We start from the raw sequence: 12289 nt of genomic DNA, 5'->3' as shown, positions 1-12289 counted from the left end.
TGGGACGAAGTCTATATAACAAAGTTTCTTTCCGACACTGAGGAAGACGGCTTTGATGGCTTCAGTTGTAAGGAGGAAGATGAGGACGGTTTACTGTGATTTTTACAAGTACGGTATGTTTTTTTAACAGACCCGTTTACTCTGTTGCGAGCGTATTTCTAGCGTTTTGCTATCATTAACTGCCCTGTCACAGGCACCGTTTGGGATGAAAGTTATATTATTATTATTAAAGCTTTGAAAACTCTCTCGGTGTACCGTCTTTCTTTGAAAATATGTGTAACAATGTATAATATGTATTTGCAACTGTATATTTTTGTAATGTATTTATTTTAGACACTTATTTTGATATGTTTTGCACGGGCGAATGAAAAAGAAGGGGCAGAACAAACGCGGGGTGACGGGAAGTGGGGTACAGGTGAGACCTGTTTGTGGACGTGGCGGACAATAGTGGATATATATTTTTCCCACCCTTACCTTTGGAAATATACACTTTTTTCCTTGGATTACTTTCAACGGACTCTGCAGGTCTGCATCAAACCTTAAGTACCGGTACCATTTTCCGTTCATTTTGCCGGCTGTGATTTTTGGACTGAGTACTTTAATGAAGGACATTCAGTTTCACTCGCGGGACTTAAAGTCGGGTTTGAGTTAATTTTGTGTTTGTGTTACATTTTTTAATGTGGGTGCATGCGGCTTATATACAGGTGCGGCTTCGGTTTTCTTCTTAAGATGTGGTGGGTGCGGCTTATAATCAGGTGCGCTCTATAGTCCGGAATAGAGGAAACCGGAATGCCCGGAAGAAACCAACGCAGGCACGGGGAGAACATGCAAACCCCAACACAGGGAGGCGGCGGTAACTGGACTTGAACCCTGGACCTCGGCACTGTGGGGCTGTTGTGGTAAATACACTTGCATTTGAAGAATAGATTTGCATACATGTAGAAATTTAGAAAGACTTGCTTACAGTAGTGGGAAAAGGTCGGGTAGACATCCTTGAAGATACTCTTGGCAGACATTAAGTTTCCTTGAAGATAGCGTGCAAGGGACGGGACGCTCTGTACTTGATACGTGATACAGGACCGCCTTTTGGGGTGTACTCAATCGAAGCCTAATCGTCACTACCAGCTTTAAATACATTGTCATGTTCCTAGCTCTGTGAGATCTTTATTGACGCATCAATAAAGTGACATCTCCCTCCGTAACGAGGCTGGCTCCTGTCTATTTCTCTTATCCACATATGAGAAGACTTTTCTCTCGATTATCGGACCTCCAATTTCTCCAACATTTGGCGCCGCAACGTGGACTGGCACTAATTAAATAAACAGAAAAGGGAAAAGACTTCTCAGTGGAACGGTCTCGAATGAGCGGTTGAGGTAAGGATAGTTTTTTTTCTCTCCTTGTTTCAATTTGCTTGTCGAGATTCGTGGGAGGACAGGAGCCTGTGACGTCGGAGCTAAATTATGAAAATGCGTGCACGTGGAATTTTCCGTCTATAATCAGACCCAAGTTCGGACGGATGAGATATGTAAACTGAGTTGAGATTTATTTTTTTTTTTGTGTCCCGGGAGTTCGGTGCTCAAAGAAATCCTGTTTGTTTTGGGACGTAGGCTGCTTGAAAAAAGAAAAAAGGCTAATTTTACCTGGATAAAATGGTGCAGCGGCGTCGGTATTTGTAGATTTATAATTGTCTTGTGATCTGCATGGAAACGGTGATGAGACGTCATCATTTGCTGAAGTGACAGTTCGGGAGTAAACGATCTATGTGTGGTTAATACGGGGCATGTTTTATGTGTTTCCCTAGTAGATTGATGGTTTGGGAGGGATATGTAACCTTGCACTTAGGAAAAAGTGTGGTGCATGGAACCTCGCCATTTTCTACAATCTGAAAGGTTATACCGACGTTAGAAAAATGAGCAGTAATCAGATGTTGTATTATTAAGATATATTCGCATAGAAACAAGCGATACACAGAATGTGTGAGAATTGCTGACATGTTTTCAGTCTGGGAGATGTCTCATTCGGGAATGTTGGTGTGTGTGCCAGCTGGCGTTAATTGTGCGTGTGTCTCTCTGTCTGTGGATGTGTGTTCTGTTCGGTTCGGTTTCTCCCCCGGCCGCCTGAGTGAGAGTGCGCGGGTGGTTTATACTTAACTGTTTTTTGTTTTTTTTGTTTTGTTTGGCGTTGGGAGAGGAGTTAAGGACGCATGGATGGATGATGGAGTGACTGCTTATTCTACATTTTACGGTCTTGTATGTGCGTTAAAGTGTCTTGCTTTTTTGTGGGTTATTCTCGCCCCCAAAGCTCACCCCCACCCCACCCCCGTCTTTCCCCCGTCTTTCGCTCTGTGTGAGTTGAGCTCAACCGTGTGTATTCCCGCTCCGATCACCTTCCTCACCCCCGTCTTTCCCCCGTCTTTCGCTCCTTTACTGTATGGAAAATAAAAAAAAAAAAGTGGAGGGATTACTTAATTCGTCAAGTGCTCCGTTTGCGTGTGGCCTTTTGATTTGTGAGATCTTGTTCCGATGAACGTGATAAGTATAGTTTGGGTAAATTGAGGAAACAATTTGGCAAGCATTTTCAAAAGACAATGAGGGGCAGATTACTCGATCTTGAGGAAGACCATGAAAAATTTAAGAATTTAATTGCTAAGGTGATGTCTTCATGGTCATTTAACCTAGATTAAACATCCGAGTTTGTAAACATGACCGATTTAACAGGATTCAGAAGTCAGACGCACTGTTGAAAAAGGCTGAAGAACAAACAAAGACGTTCACTCATCCGTTGTCTGCGCCGCTTGTCTACAGCAGGGTCGTGGGGACACTGGAGCACATCCAGGCTGTCCTCAAACAGTGAGCAGGTGGCAATCTGAACTGATTGCAGCCAGTTTCGAGGAGAAAGAGGTAGACAACTGGGCACCAAGGTCAGTGTGGCACTGATAAAGCTCATGGGCGCATTCCTACAGCGGATTACGAGTGGAACGTCACGATGGACTGAGCCAGACGGCCAAGGCCGTCGACGAGGCGGTGATAACGAACAACACGAGTCTGCATTGAATCACACTAGAATCTTGTTGATTGACGTAGTGTTTACAAATCTGAGGAATATTGATACGTTTGGATTGTGAATTATTTTATTTTTGACACAGAAATACTGCTAAAATTGTATTTTGAATCTGCTTTCCAGGAAAACGGTGATGTGTCTCCAGATGCAGGAGCATCAGGAGGATTATTAAGGAGAATAGGTAACAGGGGAATACCTTTGACTTTATATCAGATACAAGTGCACAATTTAAAAATATTATGCAAGGGGGGGGTGTGAAATAGCTGAAAAAACAAGGTTACTGGTCTCCGTATTTACAGGCCACGGTAGACGGAGAGAATAATAATAATAGGAGTAATAGGAATAATAGGAGCAGTGCCATCAAAAGATCTAGGTGCGGGAACAGTAATTAGGTTTTTGATTAGAGAAGTTATTCCGCGATTTGGCATACCGTCAGAAATAAGCTCGGATAACATTTGTTCAAAAGGTCGTGAAGGGCATCTTACAGAAACTACACATTAAACAACGGTTCGGTGAGGTTTATCAACAAAGTCAAGGGATGGTGGAAAAGAGTAAATGGAATATTAAAATCAAAGATAAACAAGATCTTTGTGAGTACTAGGCTCAACTGAGGGGATGCGCTACAGTTAGCGCTGATGAGTGATCGCATGCAAACTCATTGGATCACGCATTTAACACCGCATGAAATGCTAACAGGCAGACCAGCGCCGCATCTGGGAGGTCCCTATAAGGGGCCGCCACTTGAGCAACTACAAACTGAACTGAGAGACTGTATGAGACAATTGACGGCTGTCATCTACCGGCTGGTTAAGAGACAAGAGTCCAAGGTCGAACAACCATTTGAAAAGACGTCCCAGGGGATCTCGTCTACATCAAGGTTACGACGAAAGAGGAACCATCCGAGGCGTGAGGGACCGTACACCGTCGTGAGGGCAACGCCGGCCGCAGTCCAGGTCGAGGGCAGCTCAAAAGGGTACCATCTGAACCACTGTACCACGGCTCACGCTGCCACCGTCAACGAGACCAAGCAAGATCAACAGGGCAGTAACGTTAAATTAGGAAAACAAGATCTGGGTGACAAAGCTGTGTGTGATAATAAATTGTCTGATATGATTGTTACTAGGAGCAGAGCTCGAGAAATCGCAGCGGCGAATGGAAATTGCGGGTCCGAAAGTGCAACCGGAGATCCAAAGAGCGACGCTGCAGTTGCAGACCATGACGCATCCTAGAGACAGCGGCCCGGTTAAGTGTGACACTACTGTATAACATGCCAAAACGGTTGAGGATTTGGAAAGTACAAGTACATTTTACCTCATTAAGGGCTCACTGGCCCTGAGGTATGGAAGCTCGAAAGTACCAAAATTAAAAATATTACAGGAAAAAAGAAAAAATGTGAGATATGACGAAAATGTGTAAAATATAATTCTTAGAATATGGTTTCATAAGAAGCATGCACTCGAAATCTTTTAAAGGGACAGTGTGTATAAATTGACCCCAAGATGTCTCTGCACTGTGGAGTGCAACCAAAATAAAAGTGCTTAACAGGATGAATAGGAGAGTCACAGTGCCCACAAAAGCACTATTTTTCACTGCCTCTAGGTGATGCTCATGTTATGGAAAACTCCAGTAACTCTAGTTTACAGTCACGTAGTCACACCAGCAGTCCCTGTTTTGGATGTAAATTGCTAAAAATACTTTATAAGAAAGCTAATTAAACGATTTAGGTTCACTATCAAGACATTTCTAATAAAAACTCGCAGGAAAAAACCTTAACCGAGAACGAACGTTTTATCCAGAAGCTGTAGCAAAGAAACTCAAACGTTGTGATTGGGTAAGTGTTAGGAACTATAAACAGGACATGCGCACTTTTACTCCATTGCCCAGCGCCTGTGCTAAGAGTAAATACGTAAGTATCTTCAGTTGGAGGAATTTTTGACATTTTCACAAAATAACTTGGCTTGCATCAGGTTTTGAATCAATAATTTGAGACAAAATGACAGACAAAATGAGCCTCAGCACTCATAAGTGACGGCGGGAGGGAGTCGAATTTTAAGTCGCTCGACACTCAAAACGTCACACAGTGAAAATTAAAATCGCTGAATGAAAGTACTGTAAAAATACTACGACAGTAATACGGTAATAGAGAAATGCCCCTAGAGCAAGGGTGTCAAAGTCATTTGAACTCGGGGGCCACACGATAGAACAAACATTCTGTCGGGGGCCTGACTGGTAGATTCTAGAGAAAGAAAAAGAGAGAGAAATAAAAGAGAAAGAGGGAAGGAAAAGGAGAGAGGGAGAGAGCGTGAGAAACAAAAGAGATAAAAAGTCATGAGAGAGGGGGAAAAGAAAGGGGGAGGAAGAAAGTAATCCAAAGAGAAATAGAAAGACAGAAGGAGAGAAAAGAAAGCGTGAAGGGTAGGAAGAAAGAGAAAAGAGAGAAAAGGAAAAAATGAAGGTAGGGCAAAAGAAGTTAAAAAGAGACACAGTAAGTGAAAGAGACAGAGACAAAGTGGGAGAAAAGGGGTGGAAAAGAGAGAGAGAAAACGAAAGAAATACAGAACAATGTCTTTGTTCAAGGCACCTGGGTTTCATAATTCAACCTGCAACCTCTTTGACACCTGTGCCCTAGAGGTATACTAAACAATATCACAAAACTAACGATTCAATATAGTACTTTAAAACAAAGACATAGTACACTACATCAATTAAAAATAAATAAAAAAATAAATAACTACAGAACTAAATACCAAGTTAAGTGCAAGAAGGGCATTTATGAGCTGGCTCTCTTCAATAAATTGAGAAAAAAGCAGTTTTGTCCAATGAAAAAGACTGACTTAACCAATTACCAACAGCAATGACGTAATCTCGAAGCGACGGGATCTCATTAGCTAAGATCGGCGTGCAGAAGAATAAAAACTCATACAGCAAAACCAAAGTAAGCAAAAATAAATAAACAAATAAATAAATCACAAAAGTAGCGAAAATAACACGGGAGCTGCTGGAGTGGCTGCCATTCGTGACGGCGCCGGAAGTAACATTATCAAATACATTTTTCCACAATTGGGTCAGAATTAAACCTCTAGGGTTTAATCCAGCCATTCATGTGCAGTAAACCAAAGGAGAACAAGAAATGGGATGGTAAAATATTACAATAATGTAAATCCTACTACAGAAATTCTATGAAATTACTAGAAAACGGAATATAGAGCTTGAAAACCGGGACATAGTATATGGTACGGCTATAATTCTAAAAAGACCAACTACAGAAATTCTGCGAGAATACCGCTACAAAACTACATCAGCATTAATACTAGCGCTACTAAAGAAATCCTGCAAAAATATAGCCTCAGGTGTACTACAACAGACTTCGAAAATATTACAGAATCTTATTTTGTAAATATTATAAGATACTACTGCAGGAATGGTTGAGTTAAGTGCAGACCGGACCAGAACTCAATCGCTTAACGACCAGTTACTTTTATTCAGCAAAATTGTCCAACGCTCAGGGAAAAAACAAAACAGCAACTGGCCTACAGGCAAACAGGAACTCAGACTAGGAATACTCATAAAACAGGCTTTTACTCAGAAGGGGCAAGCCCTTAAGAAGGACACACGCAAATTAGACGGTCGCCACGGCGACCATGCTGGACATGACAGAAATACTACATACGTGCACAACTACAATAACACAGTTGTACCTCTACTTATAAGTTTAATTGGTTCTAGCAGTAAATATGGAATGATGAAACTATTGTAAATCGAAACACATTATCAATTTGAATCAATTGGATTGAAACGGGATTAGTCCGTTCCGAAAGCAAACGAACCTTGTTGAATCAACTGCAATTGCCCTGAAGGTATGCTGGTGTTCAGTAGGGGTTCATACATATACACAAAATAGATAAACATGAAATAAATACAATGATATATAACATCATAACTGTAAATGAGAAAAACTGGGTGTGTCCCCAGGCTCGTGACGCCAAAAGTTTGCCCACCCTTGACTTAGAACCATTGTTTTTGGGACGATGGACTGGTGGTTAATTGCGCTTTTAATGACGGATTTCTTTTTAGGTTCTTTTTAGGAAACAGAATGTTGGAAAAAATTTTTGAGCTGATTGTAGGCGATGATGAAATAGGTCGATAAATTCTCTATAGAGCGTGACGTCTCGTTAGGTCTCATGTTATAGTCATCATAGTTCCATTCCACTCCATTTAGTTATTAGTATCGATACGACGACACACACGCACGCACACTGCTGTCGTCTTAATAAAACTGAATCGTCTCGTTAAATTAGGAAATTGTGTAGAAGAGGAAAACCATAACCCTAACTCGGTAGTTGTGTAGGCGCATGGTCTCAATGTGCACTGACTTAATTTGACTAATTAACTTAAATTTTTGTGGGCCATCTGTCTTGTTTTATGTTTTATGTTTGTTCAATGTTGTAAGTGTTTGTATTCTTTCCTGTATTCTTATCTTTCTTGTCTATATGGTTGTCCAGCGTTTAATCGGCCCACGTAACTGAAAGGATTAACAGAAAAATATCGAAGGAAAAGGAAAAAGGGAACAATACAGTGCTCATAGAGACGAGAAAAACGTTTTTAAAGAGGAAGACGGTTTAAAATGTATTGTTTTAGATAGAACCGATAGCACGTCTCGTTAGGAATCGAAAACGTTCGTTTTTTTAGAAATCGTTTTGACGCTAAGGGTGTGCAACATAAGGTCCGAGAGCCTATGGAGTTCCCAGAATAATAAATGTTTTTTCAGTTGGAAAACGATGAATTTAGGGGTGAAAAGTCTAGAAAAATTATGTTTGGTTATTTTAGGTGCTTTAGATTATGTTAATGCCAGAATAACACCAAGAAAGGATAGAAAATATCAAAAAGAAAAAAGTTAACCTATTCCGGTTTTCAGTTCAAAATTGGAAAATTAAGGAATGTGAAGACGAGGAAAAATCCAATTGAGTGAATTGGAATGGAGTAATTTGAGAATGAAAAGCATTGTTATACGAGAATAGTGGAAAAACGTGAGTAAATTCTTTCTTTTCATTGAATATGGAGGAAAAATTCATTGAAAAATGAGTAAGATGAAACATTGTAGATCAATGCACGTCATTTTCACATTAAGTAGGTGAAGCTAAGATAGTAGATTGAATTGGTTTGGAAAGAAAAATAAAAAATAAATAAGTAAATAAATAAATAAATAAATAAGTGAGATGGTTATATGTCAATTTCCCATTAAACTAGTGGGCTAAAAAGCATGTGTTAGAGGGCGTAGGAGAAGGGAAAGTTATGTAGAAAATGGATTGTTGGCAGAGCAAGTAAGGAAGTTACAAATACAGAAAGATAAAAGTTAGTAAAAAAAGGTAAAAAGGGGAAGAGATAGTAGGCATTGAGGAAAAGAGAAGAGGGGGACATGCAAGTGACAAAAGAAAGGAATGTAAAGGGGAAAAGGTAATTGAATGAAATATTTTTGTTGACAATTGGCCGCAGTAAAGTGAACATATATTCCGGGTGGACGTGAATAGCTAGATACCATCAGACAACCGAGAGGAATTCCAGATGAATTTAAAGCTAGGAATGAAATTAAGTCTGGATTAGAATCGATATTTATCTGGATAACTCCGAATAAGGACGCAGAATGGATTAATTACATTTATTACAACCAGCAACGTTTTATTAATTACACTAACGAGGCCTTTAGTGCAGTAGGAGAGCAATTACATGAGACATCTAGGATGGCCTGGCAGGATCGTCAGGCCCTCGATTTTCTCTTAGCCAGTAAAGGAGGCGTGTGTCATATGATAAAGGAGGAATGCTGTACTTATATACCTTTAAACACAGCCGCAGCAGGAAGCTTCACTAAAGCACTGTCGAAGATTCGTGAGTTGAGCAATGAAGTGACAGTAAATACTGAAAAGAACAGTATCTCTTTTGATTGGTTCTCGTCTACATTTGGGTACTGGGGTGGTATGTTAGCGAAGGGGGAAATTTTTGTACTAACTGTCGTAATAATTATGTGTTTGTTGTGTTTCTGTGCCATACCTATTCTTAAAAGAGGAATGCTTAAGACTTTTGGAGAACAAATGACAGTAGTGGCTAATACTAGGGTGGCAGAAGCTCAATGAGCACAGTTAGTGATTAAATATCCAAGCCTATTCCTAGGTGAGGAAGAACAGATGACTCAACTAAATTCAACGCCTTGAATTTTATCTGGCAACGTTAATGGTCAGTCTACATTATAATAAATAATGGAGCATCTGCGGAAAGAGACACAAATGATGATCTGCATTAATAACAATATCAAGTAGCACTAGTGTTAATCACGCAGCACACTATATAGCACTAGGAATAACAGCAACAAATATATTGGTTTCTGATTGTGATTCTTTTGTTGGTATGTCACACTGCCGGGGAGCGAGCTGCTGTCTAGGATGGTCAGGATGCATCGTCGCTTCCGGGTTTTTGGCTGCATGGAAACTGCGCGTGATGCCTGCTGGGATGGACGCTCACTCCAACATCTGACTTCATGAGACCCGTTGACGAATACGACAGTGCATGGTCTTCAAATTGTTCACGGGGGTCAGGCCAATGGCCAATGTGTACACTGTATCACTATCCAGTCATGCACTCATCTTGAAATGTATCGACGACTGTTACCGAAATTTGTTATCACTCGCTTATCAGTTCATTTATTCATTTACCTTTATCACGTACCGGTCAACCGTCGACGGTCCGCGTGTATAATCCAGTGTGTACGGATAAAGATAAATGAAGGGGGGGTTAGTGCATGGGTCAGATGTTTGGAGTGTTGGAGGTTTTTGTAAATGAAACATGAACAATGAAAGTTAGAATGATCACAGCAGGCTGACCGCCAGAATTTTATTTTATTTTCGATTTGCGTAAACTCTGTCCGTGTATTGATGTCTATGATTTGTAATACTTTACCACTACTCTGTATTCATTTTTGATTTTAATTTCTGTTCAAAGTGGGAGTATAAACTCCCAAAAAGGGGGATATGGTAGCAGAAGAAAAAAAAAAAAAAAAAAGGGGGGGATATGTTGTGGTAAATACACTTGCATTTGAAGAATAGATTTGCATACATGTAGAAATTTAGAAAGACTTGCTTACAGTAGTGGGAAAAGGTCGGGTAGACATCCTTGAAGATACTCTTGGCAGACATTAAGTTTCCTTGAAGATAGCGTGCAAGGGACGGGACGCTCTGTACTTGATACGTGATACAGGACCGCCTTTTGGGGTGTACTCAATCGAAGCCTAATCGTCACTACCAGCTTTAAATACATTGTCATGTTCCTAGCTCTGTGAGATCTTTATTGACGCATCAATAAAGTGACATCTCCCTCCGTAACGAGGCTGGCTCCTGTCTATTTCTCTTATCCACATATGAGAAGACTTTTCTCTCGATTATCGGACCTCCAATTTCTCCAACAGGGCCACGCGCTAACCACCCAGCCTCCGTGCCACATACATACATACAGAAAGACAGATACTGTAGATAGAAAGACAGACGTCTTGATGGATGTCTCGATAGATAGAAAGATGTCTCGATAGATAGATGTCTCGGTAGATGTCTCGACAGACAGATGTCTCGATAGATGGATAGATGTCTCGATAGATAGATGGATGTCTCGGTAGATGTCTCGATAGAAGATGTTTCGATAGATAGATGTCTCAACAGAAAGACAGACAGATGTCTCGATAGATATATAGATGTCTCGACAGACAGACAGACAGACAGACAGACAGACAGATAGATATGTGTGTGTACATATACATACATGTATGAACTTGCACTTTGACTAACCAAGAAATCAGTAGTGCAAAAGGCAATATGCTTTTATTTAAAAAACACATGTTGAAAAAACAGTAACAGTTGCATTGGAATTTTAGTTTAGACATTGAATGACTCTCTCTTCTATCATACAGTACACAGCAGTGTGTGAGCGGTCCGAGATGAATGTGTTGCAGGCGTGTATGCTGATGTTCTTGCAGCCTCTTATGTCCAGAAAAGTCAATGAGGAGATTCGCTTCAGGTAGGGCATGCATCCATCACTCAGCTGACAACAACCTGTTTTGGCAAACAGTCACAATAAACCATTTATTTCTTGCTTATAAATCTGGTCATCATTTTTAAAAGTAAAGTAGCAAAAGTATTAATCACTAAGTTCATCATTAAGACCTCTAGTGACTTCTGACTGCCTATTTTGCACAACAGCTTAGCTGCTCCTCTTGCACTACTGTACAATACTCATAGCTATGCTTATTTACTTACTACTTCATATCTATACATTATGTGCATTATATGATCCTCCTACTGGCTTGTTTCGAGACTTTTGAACTGTTGCGCAGTATCCTTTTTCAAAATACTCTCTCTCATTACTTCATAATCCATCCATCCATCCATCCATCCATTATCTGCACCGCTTATCTTCAGTAGGGTCGCGGGGGTGCTGGAGCCCATTTTAGCCATCTTTGAGCAGTGGGCAGGGGACACCCTGAACTGGTTGCCAGCCAGTCGCAGGGCACACAGGGAAGGACAATTTGTTCGCTCATTCACACCTAGGGGCAATTTAGACCGGCCAATTAACCTGACATGCATGTTTTTTGGAATGTAGGAGGGAACTGGAGTGCCCGGAGGAAACCCACGCAAGCACGGGGAGAACATGCAAACTCCACACAGGAGGTTACTTCATACTCATATTTATATATTTTGTTTGTATACATGTGCACGAGAATGAAAAATAAATTCTATCCATCTATCTGTCTGAATGATCCAATGTTAACCTAAACGACCAAGAACGACAAACAGATTGCATCTTCGAGTCATTAAGTCTCAGTTTAAATGCACCTGAACAGAAAGCATTATGAAGACCGAAGAACACGCCAGGCAGGTCCGAAATAAAATTGTGGAAAAATTTGAAGAAGGATTCGGATACAAGAAGATTCGCCCAATCTCGGGAAGCCAAGCAGGGTCGGGCCTGGTTAGTACTCGAATGGGAGACTGCCTGGTAATACCAGGTTCTGTAAACAGGTCATAACACTGACTGGACCCCCCCGAACCAGCCCCGAAATGCCCAGCCCAATAATTGTGAAAACCTTGGTCAGTTTTGTTCAGATTTAGGTCCTGAAAAAGGATTTTTTTGGGGCAGGGAGAAACATGAATAATACCTCAGTGATTCAAATATTTGTTTCTTTCTGTCATAATAT

At 40.7% G+C, this 12289-nt stretch overlaps 1 protein-coding gene across 1 annotated transcript in view; it reads right to left on the bottom strand.

Moving 5' to 3' along the window:
* Positions 1–10897: 10897 nt before the first annotated feature.
* The window catches only part of kdm2aa (lysine (K)-specific demethylase 2Aa), a 36938-nt gene continuing 35546 nt past the window's right edge, over positions 10898–12289 (bottom strand). Inside the window, exon 24 of the mRNA XM_088341674.1 lies at positions 10898–11150. Within this exon, the coding sequence (XP_088197800.1) occupies positions 10969–11150 (182 nt within the window). The 3' untranslated portion in view covers positions 10898–10968. The remainder of the gene's footprint in view (positions 11151–12289) is intronic.

The sequence above is a fragment of the Urocampus carinirostris genome, chromosome 8 (assembly GCF_059441175.1).
Source record: "Urocampus carinirostris isolate Australia breed hairy pipefish chromosome 8, RoL_Ucar_1.0, whole genome shotgun sequence".
NCBI lineage: Eukaryota > Metazoa > Chordata > Actinopteri > Syngnathiformes > Syngnathidae > Urocampus > Urocampus carinirostris.
The sequence above is the reverse complement of the archived record's forward strand: the minus strand, read 5'-3'. Positions and strand labels throughout refer to the sequence as shown.